Raw genomic sequence first — 20,682 nt, forward strand, 5'->3', positions numbered from 1 at the left:
TCTTCCATCAGCTTTCCGCTGTTCCTTTTCCTTCATTTCTCCTTTCCTGAGTCTTCAGCTTCTCTCCCTTTTTCCTTTTTCCGTCTCTGAGCCTCTTGGAGAGAGCCCACCTGGTTCCTGACAACATCAGGTATCTGTAAAGCACCTGCTAATAATAATAATAGTAATACATGCCACTCATCAGGCACGTCCTGCTCACAAGCTCTTTTCGTTCACCCTGCGACCCTCTTTTACAGATGGGGAAGCAAGCTCGGGGCCAGGTAAGCTGCCTGTGCTTTAAAGCAGGAGTCTATGCGCTGTGGGCTGAATATGCCTGTTTTTCTTGGAGCTTGGTCATGCCTGTTCATTCTGGGGGAGCCTGTGGTCGCTGTGCCGGGACGCAGAGCAGAAGCCGGGCTGCCCCCTCCTGGCCCAGGTACCTGCTTTCCCAGACAGCTGCCACTGCAGTTCCTTCACCACTGCCCTCTCCCGTCCCCCCCTTTCTCTCCAGGAGGGGCCCCAGGTGGTGACTCCTATCTACCTTTCAGCTGCTTGTTTCATCTTCCTCCCTTCCCGTCCTTAACCAAGCAGCCGCTAGAAGTAACAGAGCGGCCTACGTTTGTCCTGCCCTCGCTCTGTGCTGTGTGATGCAGGGAGCCCCCCAGGATCCCCTCCCATATCTAGATGCGGAAGCTGAGGTCCCGAGAGTCCCAGTCACCTGTTTGTGGTCATGAGGAAGCGGCACATTCTCTGAGCTCCCGATGTCTGAAAAATGGGTTTTGAGTGAAGCGCACTCTTTTGAAGTGTCATTTTGCAGACAGAGTTTCAGTAGGTGAATCGTGCATGTTTGCAAAGTCTGTGCGGCCTGTACACAGAGGGCAGCTGCGTCACGTGTATCGAATGGTAAATGCTCACTCACCATTTGCTTAGTGGTCAGTGAAAAACAGATCAGGTGAAGCAGCCAGTGAATTTCTTATAGGGCTCCAGCTTCTGAAATTATACTTTATGTGCTTAAAAAGTATCTTTTACACCAAAATATACACCCGTAACAGACCCAGCAGAGATGAGCCAGGTGGGATGTTCCCACCTCCCAACTCACCAGCGGTGGTGTCACCCCAGGGGCAACATTTCTAGACCTTCTGGGTCGTGTCCTTCTTTAACACCTTAAAGCAGTAGAAGCAGATTTGCTTCTTATCTCTAGATTTTTCGCATTAAAATTTGTTTATTAACTTACTAGCGTGAAGGGTTAGACTTTCTCCTAAGCTTCTCCCCCTTTCATCCCCGACAAGTGAGGGGTTTGTGTCTGGCCATATAGTTTGCTGCTGCATCCTAAGTAATACTTAGGTGCTTACTAAGTATTCGTTGAGAGAACGAATGCATTCTTCAATGCTGTCAACTTTGGCCAAGGTCTCCTGACTTTCCATCTAGGAAGAGAAGGGCAGGAGCACCCCGTCTTCCTTGAACCTTACGTCCCTCCTTCTGGGAGCTACATTTGACTTAGTTAAGGTTGCTCCGCTCCAGGATTAGAGATTAAGTCTAGAAGTTGGTAGCTGGCAAAGGGCACTGACCGTAGTGACTCTCTCCATTGTCGGGCTGGTCGGGATCCTCTCTGAACTCTGGGCCACTCCAAGGAGACCGCTCAAGGTCACGTCAAGGTCAGATGGGCTCTTTTTATCATCCTTGGTTAAAATTTGGCCCCGTTTACTTCGCTTCATATTTGGCCCGTTGCTTCTCTTCCCATCCTTGCATTGTGTCTTTTTCATCAAAGGTGCTTTGCCTTTTTTCCATCCTCCCCATCATTTCATTTATTCAGTGGAGTTTTTTCCCCTTCGAGATATTTCATTCTGGTCTCTTCCTCCTCTAATCAGAACTGGCTCCTCTTTAGCCATCACTCTGGGACTTTCCTTTACTTTTCTCCTGGGGGGATTTACCTAATACCCTTATGTTTTGGTTTATTTTCCTGTTTTACTAGAGTAGTTTCTCAAGAAGTTTCCCAGGAGATTAATTACTGAAGCAGTTTCCAAAGAAAGGTGTGTGGGGAATAAACTCCTTGACTCCTAGTGTATTTGAAGTGCCCTTGTTCTGTTCCCACACTTGAATGGTAGTCTAGTTGGGTGTAACGTTCTAGTTGGAGAATTACTATCACTTAGAGCTTTGAAAGTGTTGCTTCGTTGTCTTCTGAGAAGTCTGATGCTATTGGGTTCTTGTTCTGTTGCAGATGACCTGTTTTTTAGTTTTTTGTTTTGTCTTTAGAAGGACTTAAGATGGTTTTTATGACATTGTTTCTGGGGTCTTTTTTGGTTGTGTGTTTGTTCATCATGTTAGACATTTGGTGTCCTTCATTTTATTTTATTTTTTATTATTATTTTTTAAAATATTTTTTTATTTATTTGGCTGTACTGGGTCTTAGTTGCGGCATGCTAGATCTTCATTGCTGTGTGAGGGATCTTTGTTGCCACATGTGAGCTCTTTTAGCTGTGGCATGTGGGATCTAGTTCCCTGACCAGGGATTGAACTTGGCCCCCTGCGTTGGGAGTGTGGAGTCTTAACCACTGGGCCACCATGGAAGTCCCAGTGTCCTTCATTTTAGCTTCTATTTCTTTGACAATTTCTTTCCACCTATTTAATTTCTTTTTTTGCATTCTAGGATGCTTATTACATACATAACTTCTCTATGTTTAAGTCTTTTCATCTGTAAAATGGGAACAATTGCATCTGCCTCACAATGTTGTTGGGAGGATTAAATGAGTTAAATGTATAAAGTGCTGAGAATACTGCCTGGCATACAGTAGGTGCTTTATGAATATTAGCTGCTGTTGACATTTGTTTAATCTGCTGAGTTGTTTTTGCACCTTTCACCCTTTTAAAAAAAATGTCTTTTTGCTGTACATTCTGGGAGATTCCATCGACTTTATTTTCTGGTCTTTCTGTTGAATTAAAAAATTATAAGTACTATATTTGTACTAAGGTCTAAGAGCCCTTTCTTACTCTCTAATTTTCCTTTTTAAAAGTATTTTGTTTTCATTTGTTGAGCAAGTCTTGCATCTGAGGGCATTGACTCTAGGTTTTTGTTTTTGTTTTCCTTTTCCCAAGGTCTCTTGTGGTCCCCAAAGTATTCCTGTTTCTCTGGCCTCTTTCCTCCAAGTGGGAACTCTTACCGAGTGCTCTCTTCAGGGCAGGATGGGTTCGCTTTACCAGCGGCTTCTGGTTAGGGACGTGGGTCCCCCCAGTTTCCTGAATGAGAAGGGCCTGACTCAGGGGGTGGGGTGGGGGAAGGTCGCAGGAGGGATACCCAGGGCTATTGTTCCAGTCACGGCCGCTCTGTTTGGCTTTTTTTTTTTTTTTTTTTTTTTAATAACTGCTTTACTGAGGTATGAGTCACACATGATAAAATTCACCCTTAATGTGTACGATCCGCGTGTCTAGTGTGTTCATACAGTGGCTCAACCATCACCTCTCTCATTCCAGAATGTTTTCATCAACCCAAGAAAAACCCCTAGCCGCCCACTCCCCACCCCCACCCTCCACTGCGCCTGCGGACGCCCCAACCCAGGCCTCCCGGGGCTCAGGCCCCCCTTGCAGCGCCTGTGCCATGTCCCCGGCTGCAGCTTCCTCTTCCTGTTTCCTTGCCCAGCATGCTCTCACCCACTTTCTGCCTTCTAGAAAGTTCTTGACTGCTCACATCGCCTCCCTCCCCGTTACTCTCCCGGCATTATTTGGTTTCCTACTAGCCTCGCTTTGCTTGCCATGGGCCCTCAGGTGGGACGGCAGGCAGGCCGGTGGTGCCTGCTCGGTCTCCCACGTCTGGAAACCTGTACTCTGGCCCCTGTGCCCCGTCTCTGAACGGATAAGGTGGTTTTCAGCCTGGGAGTGCCCGTTCTCTGAGAGGCCTTTGGAGAGAGATTGAGAAATGCAAAGCAGGGTCCCTTCCCTGAAGGGGTTTGTCGTCTGGTAGAGAGATGAAGATCAGAGGTGACACGAGTGGAAGTAAGTGACCTGGGGGTCAGATGCCGAGGGAAGCCAGGGCTGTCCCTGTGGGAGGGGGCCCTGACTCGGGCCTTCATGGCTGAGGGGATTCAGACTGGGGGTGGGCGGGGGGAGATGGACATTGGGGTGGAGCGTGCAGGCAGGTCCCTGGTCCCTCCCTCCTCTGCTGGGGGATTGTGCAGCGAGAAAAGGCCACCCTTCCTCTCTACTTCCTCTTTCCTTCCTGGATGCAGGTTAATTCAGCAAGCAAGCAGGTGCCCGGCCCTGTGTGAGGCCGGGGCACATGAGGCAGACTGAAGGCCACTCACAGTGGGGGGACTTGGGCACTAGGTGGGCAGGGTTCACGCAGCTGGAGAAACCCCCCCTTAGTCTGCTCAAACGGGATCGAGAGACTCGGGGAGAGGCGGGCCGTGACCTGGCCTCCCTGCCCAGATTTCTTCCTGTCCCTGGACAGGCCTCTCACTTCAGTAGATGACCTGGCAGAGGTGTGACATGTGGCCCGCTCAGCGGTATTTGACAGATATATAGTGAATGTTTCCAAAAGATCTGGCCGTGGTGCTGGCCCTGGGGGTGTCACACTGAGTGAACCGGAGCTCATGTAGGATTGAGGAAGGTGGAGACAGTAAGCACGAGGGGTCCTGAGACCAAGTGACACAGGACGCTCGGGGCCGGAGGAGGGAGCCCCAGCCTGGAGCTTGATGGGGGGCGGGGGCTGCTGCTCAGTGGAGGAGTCCCAGAGGAAGTGCTCTGTGATCTGAGAGGGGCAGCGCGGCAGGGCTGGTGAGAGATGAGCCTGGAGGGGATGGAGCGCCGTGCAGGCCCCCTGGAGCGGCTGGAAGTTGGTCCTGAGGGCAGTGGGGAGCCATCAGGGGACAGACATCTGTGATTCAGAGGGGTCCTTCCCGCGGCCCCTGCAGAAGATGCCTGGGAGCAAGCCTGAGGCAGGCCGGCTGGTGAGGGGCTGGAGCGGAGGCTCAGGGCACCAGGCAGCGGGGTGCAGCCCAGAGATGTTTGGAGGTGGCCTTCACAGCGCTTGGTGGTGGGCGAGCCGTAGGGGCAGGAGGGGCTGAGGCGTCCTCGGGGCCTCGGGGGAGCAGTGGACAGCTGGGGCCCTGACCTGCACGACGCCGGGAGCTGTGGGCTTCAGAGGGAACGAGGCGGTGTCTTGGGGCGGGCTGCCTCGGGCATGCCCAGCCAGCACCTCCAGGAGGCTCTCTGAGGAGCAGCAGGATAGGAGCTAGCTCGAATAGGGATTTGGGGCTGAGGTCAACCCCACAGTGTCCCCAGGCTATCTGGGCCACCGCCCGTTGACCCAGCCTGCAGGCAGGGGCACTCCTTACTTCCAGGTGGGCTGACTGTCAGACTGAAGGTGACTGAGCTTACTCCTGGGGACCAGAGGTGTCCCTTTGGCCTCTGGCGTCAGCCGGGCACCTGACACTGTCAAATGCGGATAGTGGTGGAGTGACTGCACGAATGAGCGAGTGCAGCGTTTGGTAGCAGTAGTGACTCTGTGCGGGCCCCGAGGTCAGGTGACAGTACTCAGGGCGCTCAGCCGAGGCAGCCGGGCTACTGCTGCCCCCCGGGAGGCTGTGCTGCGGGGGCGGTGGGTCCCACGGCCGGGTCGGGACGGCCCCCTCGCCCCTGGCAGGGAAGTCCGTCCAGCTGAGCACACCTCGCGCCCCGGGCTATGGGGACTGGAGCCTGAAGTGCAGGCTGAGCCCTCCTGGGGGGCGTGGGGGGAGTGGGAGCTGGGCTTGGAGGGCAGGTGGCTGGCGCAGGGGCTCCCCCGGGGGAGCCCCGGGGGCCGGCTTACCCGTCAGTCCGCGCAGCTCCCTGGAGCCCCGCCCCTGTGGTTTGCAGAGCGGGGTCCTGTGCAAGGCTGTCCAGCCAGCCCTGGCCTTGAGGGTCCCCAGTTACTCTAAACCCACCCCCTCGCCAGTTTTGTTTGCGCAGATAGATGAGACACGTGAGATGTTTGAGGTATATGATATTTTATTGTTTTTGTTTGTTTGTTTGTTTGTTTTGCGGTACGTGGGCCTCTCACTGTTGTGGCCTCTCCCGTTGCGGAGCACAGGCTCCGGACGCGCAGGCTCAGCGGCCATGGCTCACGGGCCCAGGTGCTCCGCGGCATGTGGGATCTTCCCAGACCGGGGCACGAACCTGCGTCCCCTGCATCGGCAGACGGACTCTCAACCACTGCGCCACCAGGGAAGCCCTATGATATTTTAAATTATTTTTTTTTAAGAAAAATCTTACAAGGTTTTAATTTTTAAAAAGTCATGTTTCATTATGTTCCAATGCACTGTTTTCCGGCAATTTTTGGCCCCCTTAAGAATTACAGTACAGACATACGTCTGTAAAGGTTTTAATCGTTGGTAGGATCCTTTCCTATCTCCGGGTCTGGTTGCCTCGGGAGAGGGAGGGGCGGAGGACAAGGGGGATCTGATCTGTACTGTTCTGATTTTTTTTCTCGCATGCGGGAGAACAATATTGTCACATTACTTGCATGATGACAGCATACCTGTCAAAACATTGACAGTTCCTCATCGAGGGTGAGACTGCGGGAGATTGTTTTACCTCTATTTTACTGTTCTTCTTAGTTTCTTTCTCCCCCTCCATCTCTCATCACTCGTCACCTGGGAATGCTTTGCTTAGGTGCTGAGGTGGAACCCAGGCGAGCCCCCGCTGGGACCGGGCCATCTCCATCTCCTGGAGTCCATGTCCCTGGCCCCAAGCGGGACCTCGGTGTCCATGTTTGAGTGGGCGATGGCAGGAGGAGGGCATGGCAGAGTGCCTGCCCTGCTGGGAGACCAGGGGCCCCCTGGCCCGGCGCCTCGCTGAGCCGCACTGCTGTGCTGCCCTGAGTCGGTGGAACCTGTGTGGCTCGTGGCCGGTGCTGGCTGCGGTGCAGTAGCTGGTCTCATGCTCCTTCCCCAGCGCTCTCCCACCCTGGCGCCACGGGGTCACCTTTCTCCTGCTCGGCTGCTTCTCTTCCTCTTGACCCCTTTGACATGGAACGGGGCCTGGGGTTTCCCATGCTGGGGGAGCTGGCCTCCTAGCTCTGACAGCGGTTTTCCCTTTCTTTTCAGTGTGCAAGGAGCCCCCCTACAAAGTGGAGGAGTCGGGTTACGCAGGCTTCATCATGCCCATCGAGGTGTACTTCAAGAACAAGGTAGGAGTCCAGTTAGCAGTAAGGAGGATGCACAGCTCACACAAGGGCCAGTGGGACCGGAAGCGCCGGGTGGATGTTGGCATGTGTAGCAGAGACTGCATGTTGCGCACCTGCGGGCGGAGCGTCGCGCGCATCCCTCCCGTGGTGGCGGGGCTGGGGAGCCGGGCACGTTGCGGCGGCAGGTGGGGGAGCACCGGGGCCCGTCGCCATAAGTCGTCCTGAAAGTGGCGAGGTCCCCGGCTCAGCTGCCACGTGCTGGGGCGGGGCCGGAGTCTGTGGCCTGTCCTAGAGGGGTTGTCACCTCGCGGGAGGAGGGGCGAAGATCTGGAAGTTATTAGATGTCTGACAGTGGGCTGTTGGTTGGATGCACTTATGCATCTTCTGAACAGAATCTTTGACGACCTTGGGGGAAAGAGCTTTTAATGTTGTTGAATGAGGAAAGCAAGTTATATGTGTGTCATTTATAGAAAAAAGGAATTATATACATGAAAGATGTTAGCAAAGGTAATCTGGGTGGCAGGATCACAGCGGGGTTTTGTACTATTTCTCTCCATGTGTATTTTCTAAACATTTACAATGAAAAAAATAGAAATAGTCATCCGTTCAGGCTGCTGTAACAGAATACTACACACTGGATGGTTCATAAACAACAGAAATTGTTTGCTCAGCATCCTGATGGCTGGAAGTCTGGGAGCGGGTGCCGGTGTGGTCGGGTGAGGGCTGTCCTTCGTCCTCTGGGTCACAGGCTTCTTGCTGTGCCTTCACAGAGTGGAAGCGGTGAGGGGCCTAGGGGCTCTTTCTGGAAGTGTTAATCCCATTCCCGAGGGCTCCATTCTTGTGACTTAAGCCCCTCCCAGCACCATCACGTGGGGGGTGGGAGTCAGCGTAGGAATTGGCGGGGGACACATTCAGGCCATAGCTTTTTTTTTTTTTTTTTAAAGCCCAGTAACCAACATTTAACAGTTGCCTCCCTGGCAGCGTGCCTCTGCTGATCCTCACAGGTGCCACCAAGCAGCCAGCGGTGACCTTCGCTGGCTCCAAGGTGGCTGGCTGGCTGGTGCTCCTCCACAAATCCAACTAGACTGGCTGTGGGCGGCTCTGCCATCTTTCAGGAAGGACATCCCCCTGGGGGGCCCAAGGGTGCCACCACTCACTTAACGAGCCCCTTGTTCTGAGAACCCGTGGCGTCAGAGGCCTCTGGGGTGGAGCTCAGGTTGGCACCGTGGTCCCCTGGGCACCAAGGGCTATCTCAGCGGTTGCGGCTCAGCGGGATTTGGCGGCGGGGCCTGTGGGTCATCCTGAGGCTCTCTGGGCGTCGAGGCCTGAGAGTCCCGGTGACTGGCCACTGTTGAGAGGAGAGCCCAGCCTGTCTTCACGGGTGGGGGATGGATACTGCACCCTGAGGGGGCTGGCGCCCTGCAGCTTAGGGACCGTGCTCAGGGAGGCCTCCTGCTGCTCCGGGAGTATGGAGAAGGGGGCGTCCACGTGGGGCGGGGGGGGCAGTGCTGGGGTGAGTCCAGGGGCCCCCCGTGGGGAGGCTGTGCAAACGGGATGGTGATTGTAGCCCCTCTGGGTGGTTAGGGAGACAGAGTGAGTCCGCTGGGAGGGAGCACTGAGCCGCGGGTGCCTTGGTATCTGCAGGGTTGGGCGCTGGGTCCGGCATGGCCCCGTGAGCCCTTTCTCAGGATAAGTGCTGGGTGCTCTCCTGTGCCCTGCATCCCGTTACTAGAATCCTCTGTTCCTGGTGGGGGCGTTGCCCTCAGGGCTGTAGCGGGCAGCCCTGCGCTGCAAGGCCCATCGCGGGAAGGGGTGCAGGTCCCGTCACAGGTCCTGTGGGGTGCGTGTGCTGTGCCAGGCGTTCTGCTGAGCGGTGCTTATTACTTAGTACCCGGACAGGCCCCGGAGGACGGTGATCTCCCCAGTCTGGATGAAGGGGCGCCTGCATGCCCAGTCGTGTGGGCAGGGCTGCACCATGATTGGAGGAGCTGGGGCTTGGACCAGCGGAGCCGTGTGTTCACACGTGTGCACCCATTGCTTCAATACCTGAGACAGGCGTGACCCGGGATGGCAGCTCCTCATGAATTCTGTTGTTTACTTGCTTCTGGGTGACAGGGACAGTATTGTTTTATGTATCGTGTCGTACAGATGTTGTCTAAATGTGGGTCCCTGTTGAGGGACGTGTGTGGAAAAGTGAGTGCCGGTTCATGGCAAAAGCAGCTTCTGCAGGCGTGGGATGCGTGTGAACCAGGGACATCGTGAGAGCGTCTGCTGGTGACTTTTCCCCCCTGCCATAGGCAAGGGCTGCCGTTGGGTTTCAGCCCTGCCTTACTGTTCAGCTGTCAGTAAGGTGAGCTGATCTTTGTCCTGCTAACAAGAGGCGGAGCAACTGTGGACAGCCCACTTCTCTTGGCCCCAGTTTCTCTGTCCACGAGATGGGTTCCTAATTGTGTCTGCTTCTCAGGCTGTTGGGAAGATTTGGAGTGATGGAAGGTAGAGCATGTGGCCCGGTACCCAGCACAGGGTAAGGGCTTCATCCACGTGTGTCGTTGATGTCGCTGCTGGGTCCGCCTGGGTGAGCGGGGTGAGTGGAGCAGGAAGCCTCTGAGGCCTTCAGGCCCCAGGATGACGTTTGGCCTCTCCGGACAGTGGGGGGATCTGCACCCAGAGCAGAAAGGACGCTTTCTCAGACGCGGGATGTTTTCTCGTGTGAGCGTGAGGCGTTCTAGCCTCAGTGGCACTGGCTGTGAAATGGAGAAATTCTGTGTTATGTGGTGTTTGGCGCTAAAATTTATCTGAGGCCACGTTCCGTTTGACCTGTTGGCAGGATGTTCTTTTACAGATAAAGCCCTCCTTTCCCCCAAGTGAAGAAAAGAAGCGGTGTGGGGGATGGGTCTGTCTGACTTAATAAAAGTATAATCTCCGTGTGTCTTCTTTTTTTTAATACTTTTAAAATATTTATTTATTTATGTGGCTGTGCTGGGTCTTAGTTGTGGCATGTGGGATCTTTAGTTGCCACACGTGGGCTCTTAGTTGCAGCATGTGGGACCTAGTTCCCTGACCAGGGGTGGAACCCGGGCCCCCTGCATTGGGAGCGTGGAGTCTTTAGCCACAGCGCCACCGAGGACGTCCGTTGAGCGGTTTTTACTCACATGCTTCTGACTCCAAATGCACAGTGTCCTTCCCAGCACCTCCCCTTCGGCTCTGATTCTCCAGGCACCATTGGAGTATCCAGCAGTTTAGTTCGCTTCTGACACTAGCCACTCGAATTAGCGCAGACCTGCAGGTCAGGGGTCAGCCCCACAGGGCTGTCCCCAGTTCAGATGACAGCCACAGATCTGCACTGTGCCTCCTGTACTTCTGACGGATCAGCTATCCATCGGGGGTTCCCACAACCCCTCAGGTTCCGGAATTTGCTAGAACAGCTCACAAAACTCCGATCAGCATTTTACTCCCTGTTTCCGGTTTCGTGTATGGGATGTAATTCAGGAACAGCCAGGTGGGAGAGAGGCAGGGGGCCCGGTGTGGGCAGGGGTGGGCTTCTGGGGCCTCTCTTTCCATGCACCGCCCTCCTGGCACCTCCACGCTCACCTGCCCTCCCTGAGGTCTCCGAACCCCGCGTTTAGGGGTTTTATGGAGTCTTCGTTGTGTAGGCATGAGTCAGTCAGTCATTGGCCACTGCTGACTGACTCAACCTCCAGCCCTCCCCCTCCCTGGAGCTTGGAGGTCGGGAGGGGGGATGAGCTTCTAATCAAGACTTTGTCTTTCTGGGGACCATCCCCATCCTGAAACCATCTAGGGATCCACCAAGAGCCGCCTCGTTAGAACAAAAGATGCTCCTGTCACCCCGTCACTCAGGAAATTCCAAGACCGGGAACTGAGGACAAATGCCAAATATCTTTCTATGATGCCACAATTGTAAAATAAAATTTTTATTGAGGTGAAATTCACGTAACGTGCAGTTAAGCGTTTTACAGTGTACAGTTCAGTGGCATTTAATGCATTCATAATGTTATGCAGCCACTGCCTCTCTAGTTTCAAATTTTTCATCTCCCCGTCCCCCCGACCCTCATCTTCTGGGAGCCTCTAATCTGCTTTCCGTCTATGGATTTGCCTATTCTGGATATTTCATACAAAACGAATCATACAACATGTGTCTTTTTGTGTGTGGCTTCTTTCACTTAGCATAGTGTTTTCAAGGTTCATTCAAGTTGTAGCATGTGCCAGTACTTCATTCCTTTTTATGGCTGAATGAAAGATTCCACTGTATGGAGATACACACGTATATACAGTTGATTTTCGTTACTCGAAATAGTTATGCTCTCTGTAAGGTCACCAGGAGCATGGAGTTAGTGAAAACTGAATGGTTGCTACAGGGGGCCTAAAGGGTTAAGTTCCTGCGAGCCTCTGGTCACAGTTTTGTCAACTGATGCATACATAAACTTGTTTCCTGAGTGCTTCTGTTTGAAGCCTCCTTATTTACTGTACACTGTTGATTCATTAACATTGAACTCACAGCCCAAGCACCATCATTCATGCCTGAACCAAGCTTGTCCAGCAGACATATTTTCTCTGTAAGGCACATCACAGCCCTCCTGGGCTTGGGAACCCTAGACAGCACTTCAGCACTGTGCTTGGGGCCATTTCAGATGGCAGAAGCACAAAAATTTGGTAAAAATGGCACTACATACATGGTGAAAAGGCCACTCGTTCAGTGTGAGAACTGCACGGGAAGGCCGAGTGCAGCTTGTTTCACAGCAGCCGGGGACGAGCCTGCAGCCAGCTGCTTTCTCACCACTTGGTGCCTGTCTGCAAGTGGACATGAAAGCCACGAGGACTGATTTTGGGTTTATAGGTAATTTTAGTGAGTAGCTGAATACAGAAACAGGGAACGCACGAATATTGAAGATCCACTGTGCCACGGTTTGTTTATCCACTCATCTGTTTGTAGACGTCTGGGCTGTTTCCGCCTACTCGCTGCTGTGACTCATGCTGCTGTGGACGTGCGTGGAAGTGTACATGTTTGCGTTCCAGTCTCCAGTTCTGTGGAGCGTATGCCTAGGAGTGGAATTGCTGGGTCATGTGGTAATTCTGTGTTTAACTTTTTTGAGGACCTGGCAAACTCTTCTCTACATATTCCCACCAGCAATGTAGGAGAGTTCCTATTTCTCCCCATCCTCAACAGTGCTTGTTATTTCCTGTTTTTGTTTTGTGGTAGCCATCGAAGTGGGTGTGAAGTGGTATCACGTTGAGGTTTTTTTTTTTTTTTTTGCGGTACGCGGGCCTCTCACTGTTGTGGCCTCTCCTGTTGCGGAGCACAGGCTCCGGACGCGCAGGCCCAGCGGCCATGGCCCACGGGCCCAGCCGCTCCGCGGCACATGGGACCCTCCCGGACCAGGGCACGAACCCGCATCCCCTGCATCGGCAGGCGGACTCCCAACCACTGCGCCACCAGGGAGGCCCTCACGTTGAGGTTTTGATCTGCATTTCCTTAATGACAGTGGTGTTGAACATCTCACCTGCTGTTGGCCATTTATGTATCTTCTTTGGAGAAATGGCTGTATACATCTTTCGCCCATTTTTTTAGTGTTTATTTTTTGAATTGTTAAGTTGTAAGAGTTTTTAATATATTCTGGGTATTAAACTCTTACCGGATGTGTGATCTGCAAATGTTTTCAGCCATTCTTTGGGTTTTTATCACATTCTGATAATGTTCTTTGATACACAGACGTTTTTAATTTTTATGAAGCTCAAGTTATCTACTTTTCTTCTTCTGTTACACTTTTGGTGTCAAATCTCAGACTCCATCGCCAAATCTGAGGTCATGAAGATTTACCCCTATGTTTCCCTGTACTAGTTTTATAGTTTTAGTTCTTATATTTAGATAGTTGACCCATTTTGAGTTAATTTTTGTGTGTGGGATGAGGTAGGGTCTAACTTCATTCTTCTGCATGTGATCGTTCTGTTGTCCCCGCACCATTTGTTGAAGAGATTGTTTTCCCCCGTGGAGTGGCTTTAGCATCCTTGTTGAATATCAATTGGCTGTGTATGGTTGGTTTTATTTCTGGACTCTCAATTCTATTCCATTGGTCTTTATGTCTGTCCTTATACTAGTACCATACTATTTTGATTACTGTAGTTTTGTAGAAAGTTTTGAAATCAGGATATGTGGGTCCTCCAACTTTGGGGGTTTTTTGTTTGTTTTTTTAATATGGTTTTGGTTTTCTTGGGCCTCTTGGGGTTACGTATGAATTTGACACTTGGCTTTTCCATTTTTGCAAAAAAGACCACTGAAATTTTGATACAGATTGCATTGAATCTGTAAATACTTTGGAGACATTACCATCGTAACAATATTGAAGTCTTCCAATCCAAGAACATGGGATGTCTTTCCGTTTGATTGGGTCTTCTTTAATTTCTTTCAGAAACATTTTGTACTTTGCAGTGTACAAGTATTTTACTTTCTTGGTTAAATTTATTCCTAGATATTTTACTCTGTTGCATGCTATTGTAAATGGAATTGTTTCCTTAATTTCCTTTTGGAATGTTTATTGCTGGTATATAGAAACATAACTGATTTTCGTGTGGGTTGATCTTGTACCCTGCAACTTTACTGAATCTGTTTATTATCTTTAGTAATTTTTTGTGGCTTCTTTGGGATTTTCTACATAAAAGATACCTGCAAATGGAGATAGTTTTACTTTTTTCTTCTGTTTGGATGCCTTTTTTCTTTTTCTTGCCTCATTGATCTGGCTAGGACTTCAGTACAGTGTTGAATAGTAATGATGAAAGTGGTCTTTCTTACTTTGTTCCTGACCTTTGAGGGAAAATGTTCAGTCTTTTACCACTGAGTATGATGTTAGCAGTGGTTTTTTTCATAAATGCCCTCTATCAGGTTAAGGAAGTCCCCTTTTATTCCTAGTTTACTGAGTGTTTTCACGAAAGGGCATAACATTTTTTCAAGCACTTTTTCTGCCTCTGTTGAGATAATCATGTGGTTTTTTTTCCTTTATTTTTATTAATGTGGTATATTACAATGATTGAACCATTCCTGCATTCCTGGGATAAATTTCCACTTGGTTATGTGTATAATCTTTTTAAATGTGCTGTTGGATTCGTTTTGCTAGTATTTCTTTGAGAATTTTATATTCACAAGGAATATTGATCAGTAGTTTTCTTGTGGTATTTTTGTCTGGCTGTTTTATTCCTAGTTTTATTCCTAGTTTACTGAGTGTTTTCATGAAAGGGCATAATGTTTTTTCAAACACTTTTTCTGCCTCTGTTGAGATAATCATATGGGTTTCTTTATTTTATTAATGTGGTATATTACAATGATTGAACCATTCCTGCATTTCTGGGATAAATTTCCACTTGGTTATGTGTATAATCTTTTTTAATGTGCTGTTGGATTCGGTTTGCTAGTATTTTTTGAGAATTTTATATTCACAAGGAATATTGATCAGTAGTTTTCTTGTGGTATTTTTGTCTGGCTCTGGTATCAGGGTAATAATTCTGACTTCATAGAATGTGTTAGGTAGGCAGTGTTCCTTCCTCTTCTATTTTTGGAAGAGTTTGAGTAGAATTGTTAATTCTTAGAATGTTTGGTAGCGTTTACCAGTGAAACCATCTGGTTCTGGACTTTTCCCTAATGACTTATGGCATTGAGTGTATTTTCATAGCTTATTTGCCTTTAACTTCTTTGAGGTGTCTGTTCGAAGTGTCTGACCATTTTTTAAAATTGGGATGTCTATTTTCTTACTATTGAGTGTATAACTGTGATAGAGTGTTTAATATATTGATTGTATAATAGTGATATTCCAGATATCAGTCCTTTATCAAACCTTCCTCTTGCAGGTATTTTCTTCATCTATGGCTTGTCTTTTCAGTCTCTCAGTCTCTTAGTGTCCTGCAAAGAGCAGAAGTTCTTGATTTTGATGTAGTTCAGCCTGATTTTGTCATGTGTGGTTTGTGGTGTATCTGTGTCTGTAACATAATATTTATCATTTTAGCCATTTTTAGATGTATAATTCAGTGGCATTAAGAATACACACGATGTGAAATAAGCCAGACACAAAAGGCCAAATATTATGTTCTTTCACTTGTGTAAAGTATCTAGAATAGGCAAATTCACAGAGACAGAAAGTAGAATAGTCGTTACCAGGGACTGGGGGAATTATTGTTTAATGGGTACAGAGTTTTCGATTCGGACGATGAGAAATTTCTGGAAATGGATAGTGACAGTGGTTGCACAACATCGTGAATATACTTAATGCCACAGAATTGTACACTTGAAAATGGTTAAAATGTTAATTATTATGTTACATATATTCTATCACAATAAAAAATTCACCAAAAAAGTAAAAAAGAAAAAAAAAAAGAATATGCACAGTGTTGTGCAGCCATCACTGCTATCTGTTTCCAGAACTTTTTGATCATCCCAAATAAAACTACCAATTAAATAATAACCTCTCCTACCCTCAGTCCTCTATTCTACTTTCTGTCTCTGTGAATTTGCCTATTATGGGTACTTCATGTGAGTGAAATCATACAATATTTGTCCTTTGTATTCGCAACGTTTTCAAGGTTCATCCACATTGTAGTGTGTGTCCTTGTTTCATTCCTTTTTAAGGCTGAACAATATTCCATTGTATAGATATACCACATTTTGCTTATCCATTCATCTATCTTGGACACTTGGGTTGCCTCTATGTTTTAGCTACTGGGAATAATGCTGCTGTGAACATGAGTATACAAATATCTCTTTGAGACCATGCTTTCCATTCTTTTAAATTTTTAATTGAAGTATAGTTGATTTACAATGTTGTGGGCTTTCAGTTCTTTTGGATACATACCCAGAAATAGAATTACTGGATAATATATATAGTAAATCTATTTTAATATTTTGAGGAACCACCATGCTGTTTTCCATGGCAGCTGTACCATTTTACGTTCTCACCAACAGTACACAAGTGTTCCAGTTTCTCCACACCCTTGTCAACACTTGTTGCTTTCTCTCTCTCTCTCTCTTTTTTTTGATAGCATCAATAGTAATGTGTGAGGTGGTATCTCCTTGTGGTTGTTGTTCTTGTTGACCACACTGCGTGGCTCGTGGGATCTTAGTTCCCCGACCAGGGACTGAAACCAGGCCCTCGGCCATGAATGCACCGCGTCCTAACCACTGGACTGCCCGGGAATTCCTTCATTGTGGTTTTGGTTTGCTGCTTCTAATGATGAGTGATGTTGAGCATCTTTTCATGTGCTCATTGGGCATTTGTATATCTTCTTTGGAAAAATATCTATTTGAGTCCTTTGCCTATTTTTGAATTGGGTTGTTTGGTTTTGTTTTGTTGTTGAGTTTTATGAGTTCTCTATATATTTTGGGTAATAATCCATTATCACATATATGATTTGTAAGTATTTTCTTCCTTTCTCTAGGTTGCCTTTTCACTCTGTTGGTCATGTACTTTGATGAATAAACGTTTTTAATTTTCATGAAGTCCAGTTTGTCTATTTCTCCTTTTCTTGCCTGTACCTTTGGTGTCATATCCAAGAAATCATTATCAAATCCAGTATTGTGAAGCTTTTGCCCTATGTTTTCTTCTAAGAATTTTATAGCTTTGGCTCTTACATTTAGGTGTTTGGTCCATATTGAATGAATTTTTGGATACGGTTGTTAGGTAAGGGTTGAACTTCATTCTTTTGGACGTGGATATCCAGTTTTCCTAACACCATTTGTTGAGAAGACTTATTTTCCTGTTGAATGGTCTTGATGCCCTGTTGAAAATCACTTGACCACACATATGAGGGTTTATTTCTGGGCCTTCTAGTCTATTTCATTGGTCCATATATCTATCTTTATGACCAGTACCACACTGTTTCAATTACCATAGCTTTGTAGTGTTTAAAAAAAATTTTTTTAAATCGAAGTCTAGTTGATGTACAATATTAAATAAGTTACAAGTGTATAACATAATGATTCACAATTTTTAAAGGTTACACTCCATTTATAGTTATTATAAAGTATTGGCTATTTTTCCTGTGTTGTATAATATATCTTCATAGCTTGTTTTGTACCTCTTAATCCCCACCCCTATCTTGCCCCTCCCCTCTTCACTCTCCTTACTGGTAACCACTAGTTTGTTCTCTATATCCGTGAGTCTGTTTCACTAGTTTGTTTTATTTTTCAGATTCCACATATGAGTAGTATCATACAGTGTTTGTCTTATTTCATTTAGCATAATACCCTCCAAGTCCATCCATGTTGTTGCAAATGGCAAAATTTTATTCTTTTTTATGCTTAAGTAGTATTCCGTGGTGTGTGTGTGTGTGTGTGTGTGTGTGTGTGTGTGTGTGTGTGTACACCATATCTTCTTTATCCATTCGTCTGTTGATGGACACTTAGGTTGCTTCCGTATCTTGGCAGTTGTAAATACTGCTGCCGTATCTTTTCAAATTAGTGTTTTTATTTTTATTTTTTCAGATATATACCCAGGAGTGGAATTGCTGGGTCATATGGAAGTTCTATTTTTAGTTTTTTAGGAAACCTCCATTCTGTTTTCCACAGCAGCTGTACCAAGTTACATTCCCACCAACAGTGCACAAGTGTTCCCTTTTCTCCACATTGTTGCCAGCATTTGTTATTTGCGTTCTTTTTGATGATAGCCATTCTGACGGGTGAGGTGCTATCTCATTGTGGTTTTAGTTTGTGTTTCTCTGATGATTAATGTTGTTGAGCATCTTTTCCTGTGCCTGTTGGCCATCTGCATGTCCTCTTTGGAAAAATGTCCCCTCAGGTCTTCTGCCCATTTTTTAGTTGAGTTGTTTGTTTTTCTGATGTTGAGTGGTATGAGCTATTTATGTATTTTGGCTATTAACCCCTTATCAGTCATATCATTTGCAAATACCTTCTCCCATTCAGTAGATTGTCTAGATTGTCTTTTTGTTTTGTTGATGGCTTCCTTTGTTGGGCAATAGCTTTTAAGTTTAATTAGGTCCCATTTGTTTAGTTTTGCTATTATTTCCTTTGCTTCAGGAGACATCAAAAAAATATTGCTACAATTATGTTAAAGAGTGTTCAGCCTGTGTTTTCCTCTAGGAGTTTTATGGTTCACAGTCTTACATTTAGGTCTTTAATCCATTTTGAGTTTATTTTTGTATGTGGTGTTACAGAACATTCTAATTTCATTCTTTCACATGTAGCTCTCCAGTTTTCCCAGCATCACTTAATTGAAGAGACTGTCTTCTCTCCATTGTATATGCTTGCCTCCTTTGTCATAGATTAATTGACCATAAATGTGTGGGTTTATTTCTGGGCTCCCTATTCTGTAGTAAATTTTGAAGTCAGGAAGTGTGAGTTTTCCAAGTTTATTCTTATTTTTAAAGATTTTTTTGGCTATTTGAGGTCCCTTGAGGTTCTATATGAATTTTAGGGTAGATTTTTATATTTCTGCAAAAAAAAAATGTCAATGGTATTTTGATCGAGATTGCATTGAATCCCTAGATTACTTTAGGTAGTTTGACATTTTAACAATATGGAGTCTTCTGAATTCATGAGCATGGAATATTTTTTCATTTATGTCTAATTTCTTTCGGCAATGTTTTATAGTTTTTATTGTACAAATCTTTACTTCCTTGGTTGATCTCTAAGTATTTTATTCTTTTTGATGCTGTTGTAGGTGGAATTGTTTTCTTAATTTCCTTTTCACATTGTTCGTTGTTAGTGTATAGAACTGCAGCTGATTTTTTGGTGTGTGTTGATTTTGTAACTTTGCTAATTTATTAGTTCTAACAGTTTTGTGTCTGTGTGTGCAATCTAGGATTTTCGACGTGTAAGATTATGTCATCTTCAATAAGAGGTAATTTTACTTCCTCCTTTCCAATTTGTATGCCTTTCTTTTCTTTTCTTCCCTTTTTTTTTTTTCTTTTTCTTGCCTAATGTTCTGGCTATTACTTCATAGGTGTTGTATAAAAGTGGTGAAAGTGGGCATCCTCGCCTTGCTGCTGATATCAGAGGAAAGTGTTCAGTCTTTCACAGTTGTGTGATGTTTGCTGTGGGCTTTTCATCTGTGGCTTCTATTTCTAGTTTGTTGAGCGTTTTTATCACAAACGAGTGTTGAATTTTGTCATGTGCTTCTTCTACACTTATGGAGATGTAATAACTATTGAGCAATATTACTTATAATATTGTTACACCTCAGATAATTTTATACTTGGGAGAAAAGTATTGAATGATAATAGGCCAGGGGCTGTGTTAGGCATTTTACAAATAGCTCCTATAACCCTCACACAATCTCTAGTGGGCGTGAAGTGCATCTCATTGTCGTTTTGATTTGCATTTCCCTAGTGCCTAACGATGTCGAGCATCTTTTCATGTGCTTTTTGGCCATTTGTATATCGTCTTTGAAGACACGTCTGTTCATGTCCTTTGCCCATTTTTGAATTGGGTAGTTTTTTTGGTGGTTGAGTTGTAAGAGTTCTTTGGGAATCCTGGATAGGTGCCCGTTTTTAGATGCTGACAGAATTTGCTGGGCAGGATGAATGTGTGATGTGAACTTCTCTGGGTTGGGAGCTTGAGCTCATTCAGGGGGATCCAGATGGTCACCCTCTGATCGCATATGACCCAGAAAACCCTACGAGCTGTGGCCAAGTTGTTCCTTTGGAAAGTGGTCTGGGGTGTTGGTTGTGGCCTGAGAGAGCATGCCTGGACAAGGCAGCGTGTCCAGGATGAGTAAAGTATCCTAGGACCAACTGAATGAACAGAGTCTTGCTGAAATGCTCCCTTGATATCTGTTCGTTGTCCCAGAAGTGTCCCGAGGTCCTTGAAGCCCTTCTTGTTCCAACAAGTGAATTATATCTTGTGCCCTGGCTGTCCAGTAGAAATATGTAAGCCACATATGTAACTCGAAACTTTTTAGTGGCCACATTAAAAAAGGTTACAAGAAACAGGTGAAATTAATTTTAGTACTGTAACTTATTTAACCCAATATATCCAAAATATTAGCATTTCAACATGTGTAGTCAGTATTTTAATATTAGCAAGCTATCTTATATTCCTTTTTAAAAATACTAAGTCTTTGAAATTTGGCTTTACACTTACTGCACATCTCAGTTTGGACACTAGATTTTATTGGAAGGACTTGATGTGTCTTTAGGTTCCATAACGTTCACAGTCAAAGAAAGAGGTAGCTTTGCAAACCCAAGTTGCTCCAAATGTGCATAAAGGTGTCTTGAGTAACCCAACCAGGATGGACTGGCTCATCATCACGATTTTTTTTTTAACTTTTAATTCTGAAATAACTTTAGAAACACAGAAGAGTTGCAAAGATCATACAGAGAGTTCCTATATACCCCACATCCAGCTGCCCCTAATGTTAACATCTTACATGACCACCGTACGTGATCAAAACAAAGACATTAACATTAGTACAGTACTTCCTGTTAATAGGCTTCATTTGGATTTCCCCATTTCTGTTCTGGAATCCATCCAGGACCCTACCTTGCATTTAGTGGTTGTGTCTCTTTTTTTGCCTCCTTCCATCTGTGACAAT

General features: G+C 46.6%; 1 protein-coding gene across 3 annotated transcripts in view; it reads left to right on the top strand.

The window, feature by feature from the left end:
• MLLT1 (MLLT1 super elongation complex subunit) overlaps nucleotides 1–20,682 on the top strand; it is a 121,524-nt gene that overhangs the window by 67,326 nt on the left and 33,516 nt on the right. For all 3 annotated transcript variants that reach the window (XM_081233090.1, XM_081233089.1, XM_081233091.1), the window contains exon 3: nucleotides 7,056–7,138. In XM_081233090.1, the coding sequence (XP_081089216.1) occupies nucleotides 7,056–7,138 (83 nt within the window). The remainder of the gene's footprint in view (nucleotides 1–7,055; nucleotides 7,139–20,682) is intronic.

The sequence above is a fragment of the Mesoplodon bidens genome, assembly GCF_964165515.1.
Source record: "Mesoplodon bidens genome assembly, chromosome: 4".
In the NCBI taxonomy this organism is placed as follows: Eukaryota; Metazoa; Chordata; class Mammalia; order Artiodactyla; family Ziphiidae; genus Mesoplodon; species Mesoplodon bidens.